Source organism: Seriola lalandi, unplaced genomic scaffold, assembly GCF_002814215.2.
Source record: "Seriola lalandi dorsalis isolate HSWRI2012SDOR001 ecotype SW California unplaced genomic scaffold, Sedor1 jcf7180002053074, whole genome shotgun sequence".
Classification (NCBI taxonomy): Eukaryota; Metazoa; Chordata; class Actinopteri; order Carangiformes; family Carangidae; genus Seriola; species Seriola lalandi.
In genome coordinates, this window is record NW_019523627.1 from 191,254 (window position 1) to 201,245 (window position 9,992).

Sequence of the window (9,992 nt, forward strand, 5' to 3'; positions counted from 1 at the left end):
AAGAATGCGCCTCTTGTTACAGGCAGTCACCTTGCCGCCCTGGTTTCCCACCTGCTTGGGAGCTTCAGGGAAGCAGAGAAGTGCTTCCAATTAACTGAGCTTTGACTTCATTATGGCAAATAAACTAATTTTGTTACATGTACCACTATTACAAAAGGAGGCAGAGGAATAAATGCACATAAGACACACCAAGCAAGAGAGAGCCTGAGGGAGTGGGAGAAGCCATCGGTAAGCTAAAGTAACTAGCAGATCGGAACAATTGGAACAGTTACAGTAAGTGTTGACTTTGTAGTACGTGTAATGTAGTAACACTGCAGATGGGAGCATCTAAAAAAGTCTTTCTTCCTAAAAAACAGGTATGACCAGTTATACATATCAAACAGCGCAAATTGGCAATAAAGGCTTGCCTGTCACACAAGGCTGCCCTAAAGGCCTGTCGCCTTCTGCAGTTGAGGTAAATAAAGGCCCTGATCACTTTTTGAGAAAGTACAGTAGTTGAAAACTTGTGGATGCTGTGATACAAAAGAAGAAAGATATTCTGTCACTTTTAACTTTCTCTCGGAGTGATAAATTTACAAGTAAATATACCTGAAATCACAGCGCAGTCTTTGTCTTTAAATTGTGTATGGTGGTTTTGTCAGACAACATTGCAGTTATACATTTTTGCTGTCTGCCAACATTTTCATTTACTGCTGTGTGTGATATTTGAAATGGCCCCTGATTTAGAAAAATCCTGGATCAGCCCCCCTACATACAACATACAGTCATTAAGCATTACTTAAGTATGTACCTCAGGGGGGCCGATAATGGCCTATTGAGGTTATGATAGGACAAATATTTTACACAGTTGAATGGAAATATTTTAATTATTAGTTATCGGTATGGTGTATTGTCTAGGTCTATTGTTGCGATGTTTCTCTGCTTTGAAACATTTCCTCTCCTGTCCGCTAGGTGGCTCCCCAGGCATTACAATTCTTAGTAAAACTACCTTGAAGATGATGATGGGAGGAAAGTCATCTCATGACTTGTTTATTTGTGCCGAAATTGTTTGTTTTAGCTCATATTTAGCTTATATTTTTCCATGTAGTAATGTTGTTATCCTTTTTTTGCTTTACATATAGGCTATTGCTTTATGCCTATACATAGTCGGCTGTCTTTTAATGGCTGATAGAAAGGTGAAATGGCTGCGGGATTTCAGATATAGGTTGTACTTATTGTGTTTTGCGTATCCAATAAGATAAATTCTGTGTTATATCTTTGTAAGAGATGTTGACTTATCTCACCGCCTTTTCGTTTGTCCAAGAGGCCTCTGCTTGTGCATCTCAGCTGTTAGTCCCGTGATCACATTAGAAATATTGCAGCATATGTTCCTGCATTTTGCGCTGCATGTGAACTGTCCCTTGGCCTCCAGGCTTTAAGGTAAATCCGCGCATTCATATGCACCAGCTAACTTGATGCTTCCGCAGCTGGAGATTAGCCCTGTCAGAGAATAAACGGTTCGTCCAGATGTTGTCTGAGGAGAAAATCAACACAGTGGATGAACAGGTCGCCCATAAGGCCCGATACATGCCTGCAGCACAAAATCTGGCCAAGTGCTCTTTGAGCATGCACGAATGTAAATGTAGAAAACACGCATGGCTTTGAATTCCTCTACAGACAAAACCTGAGCACAGGCCAAAGGGCTAGAAAAACCACAGTAGAAATTGTAATAGGATTCTGATTTGACAGATAAACCTGTATCGACCCTCACTCCCATCTCATACAAACACCAAGCCACTAGGCCTCTGCAGCCTTGACACGGTGTCAATTAAGCTCAATTTTGATTTAAAAAAATAAATATGCAACTATTTTCTCCACCATTTTCTGTCTTTTATTATAGAGAAAAAAAAATACATGTTCTGACCATTTTTCGTTTTACATAAAACCACACACATTTTTACAATATAATTTCACTTATTTCTTTATTCTTTAATATTAATTTCACGATATATGATAACGACTTTGAGATATACATTCCATCTTTTTGAAACCACAATAACACACTACACATACGGTTTTATAACATTTCCACAGGACCCATTGGATTGCACAGAATGAAAAATGTCTGTATGCACATTTTCCTCTTTAATGATCTCTCTTTTTTATTTTTTTAAATTTTCATACACCGAATTTTCGAGACAGAAGTCTTAAAATTAATTTAAGAACAGGCCATGTATTTTCAAACGCAATGAAAAGAATTATGTTAAAATTGGGTGTGCAGGATTTCAATTTGGGGTCCCCATCTGTAGCTGAAATTTGGGCCAGGATGTGGGGGCTTGGACGTTTTACCAAAATGTGTATTTCAGATGAGGTAAATTTTGTTATTGCCGATTAAAATTGATTTCAAATTTGGGGGAAAAATACCAAAGCATTAGCCTAAGACTTTCACGCAGAAGAATCGAAATTTTTGATGATCTTTTTTTAAATTTTCCACTTCCCAGTTTCATTATGTTTTGTGTGTCTGAAATATCATACATTCAATGCATAGTTTGTATAGCTGCTGTGTACTATCTGACATTTTGCATTTCCGGTGTTTTAAACTGCTCGGGGAAGGTCCATTTTCCTCATTTATTAACGAAACTTTGCTATTCTTTTAAATATTTCTAGACGCATTCATGTGTTTCTACTGCTGGTTATTGCCTTTGTGTTACTTTACTTTATCGTATTGCAAATTACCTAGAAGAAAGTGGCATTTCTTTTCTTTAGTGTCTTTTTTAAATAAACTTATCTTAATCATCAGTAAATCACATTATGCTGTCGAATGTCCATCACAAACTCGAGCGTTACATGAAGTGAAGTCTCATGTGGGGAAGCACCACAAGAGCGACGAAAAGACGAACTGCCCTTTTTGCAATTTTGTTTAAGGTCAATATTGTAAACGTTCACTCCACTGGAAAATATGTAAATGTACTTCTGTTCGCATATTTATACAACATGTATTGTCCATATAGTGTGTTGTTGATGCATTACATTAGATTCCATCACTGCCACCGGTTCTGTTTCTCTCTCTTTCTCTGTGTCTGTGTGTGTGTGCGTGTGTGCGCGCGCATTCTGTACTGAATTGATGCAAGACTGTATGGGTGCGAAAATGTCTGCGTGTTTTGTGCGCGCTTTTTACGCATGGATTAAGCAGAGGGGCTGCGTTTGCAGGGAAGTCGTGTGTTTTATTTATTTATTTATTTTTTCACTAAATGGGGATTTGCAGTTAACATCTAGTTCCAGCAATGACTTGCATCTACTCTTCTACGTTATGGTTGAAAGCCTCTATGAGCCCCTCCATTGAGTGGATGAAACCAGAAATGCTGCATATACCTCCTATTACAAAGATGGCGACATCAAAGAAAACCTGGTGCCATAGCAGCTTTCTCCATAAAAGCTTGAGGTGGAAGAGACTGGGAAGCAGAAAGCAAAGGCCTGCACCTGTCAGGCTACCAGTGAGACCCATGAGGAGGGCGAAATGTGGCACATAGATCGCCATGAGCAGAGTGAACACAACAAGGCTACATCGGAGAGTGAGTCCCCAGGATTTTAGGCGTCCATCGCCTCCGTAGCAATCTGGAAAGTACGAACGTGCTCCCTCCTGGAAAAACGTTTTCTCTAATACCTCGACGGCAGCGAAAAACGGCAGCGGATACGACAGCAAAGCTTTGGCCACAAGGAAGAGGTTGACGACAGCTCGGATGGTTGGGGGCAGGTTGTCTGTGATGACCTCCTTGGTTTCGTCAGCCCAGGTCAAGTAGGCCACCAGGGCGAACAGGCCCTTGAGGATGCAGGCAGCGATGTGAGTCCAGTTCATCATGCAGTGGAACTCGCTCGGTCTTTGCATGTTCCCCTCCAGAGACGGCAGGAAGATCTGAGAGGTGTAGCTGAAAACGATAATCCCAATGGAGATGGGGAACTTCTTGACATCGATGTAAAACTTGACTTTCTCCCAGGCCCAGTCCCTGGCTCTGGATAGGCAGTAAGCTATCACCAGGACGTTGATAACAAAGTGGGCCATCGTGCACAGCAAGCTGAACTTGGAGACGGCTTTCAGGTTCTTGAGGAAGGCGCAGGGGAGGAGTGCGGCGGTGGCGATGATGGCCCACGACTTCTGGGAAATTGGCATGTTGGGGAAGCTGTTGTACATGAGATTACCACTGACCACCACATACAGGATGCAAGTCATCACCAGCTCTATGATTTGGGCAACATTCACTACGTGGCCACCTAAAGCCGGGAATCTGGGCGCGCAGCAGGCGTTGGCAATGTCCACATAGGAGTCCCTCACACGGACGAGCTGCCCGTCTTCGTCCTCCTCGTACAGACAGGAAATGAGGATTTTCCCCGTGTAACAGCACACTACGGCGGCGAAAATAATGAGAAAGAGTCCGAGGTATCCTCCGTGCAGGATGGCGTAGGGCAACCCAAGAACAAACATCCCCTGTAAACATAAAAAATGAGGGAAAAACACATTGTGAAATAGTTTGGGTTTAGTCATGAAGTGTGAATCATTAATGTTGCTCTGAATATATAGGCCTAAATGATTTTTTTATTTGGGTTAGTGTGATGTGGGCTGTGACTTTAGTCGGCCTGACTCTTCAATGGATTTCACTCCCGTTTTCATGTTGTGGGTTTTCCACTTCGCTTTGAGCGCATCCGCCCGCCTCTGACGTCACCGCGAGCTGGAGGAGACACACTCTGACGTCATGGTGACTGCCGTGACCGCGGCCGTGATAAGGCACAGAACGATTGTGTCTAGGGATTTTTTTTTTTTTTGTCGCATAGTCTACACACGCGGATTTCACTCAGGACTAGATCCTCACTTTAGCCATCACTTTAGACCTCATTACATTTCTGGGCCAAATAGCTGATCACACACATGTTTCTTCGTGTTGTAGTTGTATATAAAAAAATACATATTTTCTATCTATCTATCGATTCTAACATATGCGACTCATTGCACTTTGTAACATAGGCCTGTTAGATAGCTAAACATTTATCTCCTTACATTTTTGCCCATTTTCATACATCAATTAATCTACCTATGTTTCAGCTGCAATTAATTTATTTGCCTTTAAAGAGCCCCCCCCCCCCCAATTAATCCAACAAGATGGTTAAAAATTTAGCTTTGGCTTTCTGTAAACCCAAAGGACATAATATAATTTTCCTTCATTTATTCAATGCCTATTAGGTGAAGAGTTATGAGGGACGTGCATCGGTGGCACTATGCATCACTATACAGACAAAGAATGTGTGTGTTGAAGGGGAGGAAGGGGGGGGGGCATGGAACCAACTACCTCCCTTTTTCAGCACATCGTAATGTCTTGGCTGCTCTAACATCTCTGCAGTGCTCCTATATAAAAATGCACGAAAATATGACTTTACCAAGAAAGAGTTGAATGTTCAAGAGACTTCTATATCCCAACCACAAATAGCCCAATTAGTCTGAATAGTTTAGCAGCCATGTTTGTTTTACCATTATTAAAAATAACTTGGCAAAGTTCCTGTTGCGAATTTTAATGAACCCTTTATGCCTTCGCAGGTGTGCGTGTATCTCGAATTTCACAGCTGCTCCGGAGGCGGCTCAGCCAATTAGAACCGAGCACCGGAACCGCCCGTTCACAATCCACGAAGTGCCTTTTTACCTGGATCGCATTCGTGACGTTCCAGCCCGCCTCCCAAGCGGTGATTTTTGGTCTGACTTCAGACAACTCGTTCGTCGGATCTCCGTCCTTTGAGGTTGAGTGCGGGGGGCCGGTGCCGTCCCTCTGGTAGTGGCTGTCCCCCTCCAGCGCACCTCCGTCTGCGCTCCCCTCTCCCCCTATCTCATCGGATGACAAAATGTCCATCTGCATGCCTTGCCGGTGGTCGTAGTCCAGGTCATCGCAGGCGGCGAAGCCCAGAGCCTCCTCGTCGGTGGCGGCCTGGAACCCCATCCTGGCGAACATCCCGCTCACCTTCGCCTGGGATTTGTTGGACACAGTCGTGGCTGCATTTGACAGTTTATTAGAAAGCTTGCTTCTGATTAACGTCGCCATTTTTTGCTCCTCTCCCGTCAAATGTCTGCAGCGTAATTAGTGTTTTTGTCCTTCAGTCACTAGAAATTTGAGGCTACTTTGGGTTGCAGCTCTTGATTCTCTGCATTAGATAAAGCCACGAGGAAAAAGCGCAAGTTTTGTTTCAAGACACCGGTGGTTTTCAGTTGCTATCTCCACTTCTGGCTCAGTGTACGCCTGCTGCTCTTGATTATCCACAGGTTCATGTCACCTTCAGACGTCGCTGCTCCGTTTCTGCATCTTGGCACTGCGCTCTGATGCTCGACTAGTAGCGCACCTATTCAGTCTCTGAGGCAGTTCAGCGGTGTGCGCAAGAGCTTTACGCACGACGAAGGGCCAGCCACAGGTTTCTGTAAGGCCTATAATATCGCTTTCTTTTGGGTTATAAGGTGGCAGGCACCGTTTCCAGGAGTTGGTTGTCGGGTTTCAGGTGCCTTTACTGATGCCAATGCGGTACCGTGGAGCCCGGGGGGTTGAAGGGGGGGGGGGGAGGCAGGGAGGAGACACGTGTCCTCATCAGCCTGCCAATGCAAAGCACGTCTCCAGCCCTCCCAGTGCCCCACCAGGAGAAAACGGGAGAGATTTGCTGCATTTCTAGGGGAGGTGCTTGCAGTACCCCCACCATCCCTTTCCAAACCCATAATCTATAATATCTCATCCGAACATCCAATGACATTCCGGGGGCCTCAGTTCTTGCATAACTTTACGCGTATAAAAGGAGCCTGGAATTCGCCCGAAAATCCCAACTCTTTGGACCAGATTAATAACAAACAAAAACTAGGATTTGTATTTTTTTTTTATCAAATTTTGTGCCATTTTCATTTCTTTTTAAGGAGAAGCGGACATGGAGCATCAGAATAATAACCCAAATTGTTTGGGATTACATGGATTTAAAAAAAAAAACGTGATGGGTTTGTTGGTGATGAAGAAAAAAAAATCGTGTATTTTGTCTTTGCTAAATTATGGTAAGATTTAGAGTTGGAAGCCGCATATAGTTTTTTTTTTTTTTTCAAATGTAGCCTACTTTTGCACAATGTAGCCTATTATTATTTTTTATAATTTGATTCGTAAATTTCGATCTACTTTTATTCCACCGGCTCCGTTTTCAGGCTGAAGTTTTCATTCAGGATGCTCATTCATTCACTCATCCATTCATACAGTGACTGTCTGTTAAGATGATGTGACAGCCTGAGCCATGGAGATGTTTCCGTTGAGAAAAATGTAGTCTAGTCTATATATGATACGAGATTTGTTCATTAAACATCCAAGCCAGCCAATTTGAAAAGAAACGTTGACAGAGAATGTGTTAATTTGGTCTGGAGTGAGAATGCATTTATTTTCATTCCTTGGAAGAATACATTAGCTTTTTTTAACCGATCAAATAAATTAATCCCTAAATATACAGTAAGTAGACTTGAGTTACCTGCTTCATAGAAACTAAACAACTTTAAAAAATAATAATAAAAAAAAAACACCCAGGCTGTAGCACAGTGTAACATCGCGCTTATTGGCCTTGTTGACTCAGTTAAAAAATCATAATAAGCTTTAATTGCAGTGACACTTTTTTTCATGAAGGGATTTTAGCAACCGAGGCCTAAAGTGCTGTAAACAGTTTGTTGACATTGTCTTGTCAGTAGCACTTTGCCTCCACCATGTTCTCTGTTTCCACAGGCTGCAGTATCAGAGTTCATCGTGATACAAAGCCGCGGCCTAGATCTCTACACTACAAAAGCCTGAGCTAACATACATACAGTAAAGGCTACTGTAACACGGCCTGTTGCTGTACACACCCAGGATATTTGCTTTACAACTGAGAAAAACAAAACAATATTTCCTATTAAATGCTCTCAACCTGGTTTCTTTAATATAGAATAGACTGTAACCTGATGAGAGCAGTGATGGAGCGGAATAACAGAAGAGTAAACTGTCATCTCCAACTTCTTATCGCAACATGATGTTGTATGTATCATTCAGATGAGAATGAGAGGCCTGGTGTTGATCTGCGCCACAGATTTAAAGGTGGATGAAGATGCAGCGACGTCACTATCTGTTAGTGACGTTGCTGCCTCTTCATCCACCTGTCTGTATTTTATATAGAAATATTTTTTCAGAAATCCTGACTTTTGAAAGTCGAATAATTAACCCCTGTGTTGCCGAAAAGAGCATTTCATCCTTCAGCGCAGACAAAGAACAGAAGAGAAAAGATTCTTTTTTTTTGCCTCATTCTTCGATTTCTTTTCTCTTTTTTTAAACTGAATTTGATCTGAAGCTGAATCCTGGATGAAACCAGGCTGCACTATGATGCGGTGATTTCGCCGACAGGTTCACATGGAGCGTGCAGGCCGAGCTCTACCGGGCCTGAGCATCTGTTAGATCTCAAGCTTGATTTAAACAGCTGCATTTGAATAGTAAAGCACGAGGCACACAAATCGCTCCTGCTTCGTGCGTCTTGAGTGGGTGTGTGTGTGTTTGTTTTAATGTTCGGTTGTGGGAACGAAAATGGCTGCTTTCTCCCTCCCTGAATGAAAGAGTTAATGACAGAGGCTGTTATCAACGGGCTGCAGCCCTCCTCTGATCTGCGCTCTGCGCTGTCTGATGGAGTCTGCAGCAAGATGAAAAGAGCAGCCCTGACACCACCAGCCAGCAGGTTACACAGGCTGCAGACCCTCTCACGACCCGCTGTACAGATAATAATAATAATAGTAAGAAGAAGAATGGAAAATGTTTTGCTTGTCATAAATGTGTAGGTATTCAGACTGATTTTGCTATAAGATTTGGGCCTACTGTGATCATATGATGAATCCAACACGTGCACGCGCATGTGGTCCTGTGCACGAGGACAACACATGACATTAAACGTCCTCCTGAAAGGCCTCTTCACGTCGTTTCGACCTATATTATTGTGAAATGGTATCTTACACTGCTGGAACCCACACGTTTGGAGGTTCCAGTGGCGTTGGACTCTTTCCATATATATATATATATATACTCAGTATTTATTAATTAATGACTGATTTTGCACGTTTGACCACAGTGGGAGCTGCATGGTTTACCTTTATCTGTAGAGAGGGCAAAGGGACTTTCGCAGTTTATCACCCATCCTGAGAGTCATTGGAGAGATGGGTTGGTGGTGGATGTGGGGGGTGGTGGGTACCGTGTCCCAGGAGGATCCTCATCTGTGTCGATACAGATATGACCGATCAAAGCTCTTTATCTGTGTCTGGCTTTACACACTCCATGTTCGACCAACCAACAAAAGGCAGGGACGATCATCAAAATCCAAAAACGGCTTTGTGATCTCACTGCGTCCTCAAATCCATTCCCCCCTGCGCCCCCCACCCCAACACACACACACACACCAGCCCCACCCCCTCCTCCTCCACTGCCTCCACACTATTTCACCCGCGGCTCTCCTTTTTCACATTACACACATGGGTGAGCTGGCACAAGGTTCTCCGCCCAATGTAACACCCCACCGCCACCTCCCCTCCGCCGACACCAATCCAACCCCCCATCTTTCCCTCGAATTACAAAAATAAAAGCCTAATTTTCGTGATTATTGGGGGGCAATTTCCCCTAGGGAAAAAAGTATTTTGAGAACAGATCCTCACACACGGAGAAACTGCGACCTGCTTTTTGTGAATACCACCTATATATAGGTTATCATATGAAAATTAAAAATAAAGTTCAGAAACGACCTTTTGATATTTTCACAGCTGCTGCAATGCGAAGCAAAGACTTATATTACACTATACCAAGCAGTAAAAACTGGCTTTTATGTTTCCATGGCATCGTTGACCGCAATTATGTAAGTCTACAATGCCCTTCATTGTAGGCTATCATTACCTCATCCATTAAATGTTTTCTGTGGTAATGATTGTGTGTGTGTGTGTGTGTGTGTGTGTGTGTGTGTGT

General features: G+C 43.0%; 1 protein-coding gene across 1 annotated transcript; it reads right to left on the reverse strand.

The window, feature by feature from the left end:
• Positions 1 to 2,887: 2,887 nt before the first annotated feature.
• On the reverse strand, positions 2,888 to 6,539 carry slc32a1 (solute carrier family 32 member 1). Its single transcript, XM_023400943.2, has 2 exons — positions 5,667 to 6,539; positions 2,888 to 4,462 (listed from the first exon to the last, which is right to left on the reverse strand). The coding sequence occupies exons 1-2, from the start codon at positions 6,057 to 6,059 to the stop codon at positions 3,275 to 3,277; spliced, it is 1,581 nt and encodes a 526-aa protein (XP_023256711.1). The 5' UTR covers positions 6,060 to 6,539; the 3' UTR covers positions 2,888 to 3,274.
• Positions 6,540 to 9,992: the final 3,453 nt, after the last annotated feature.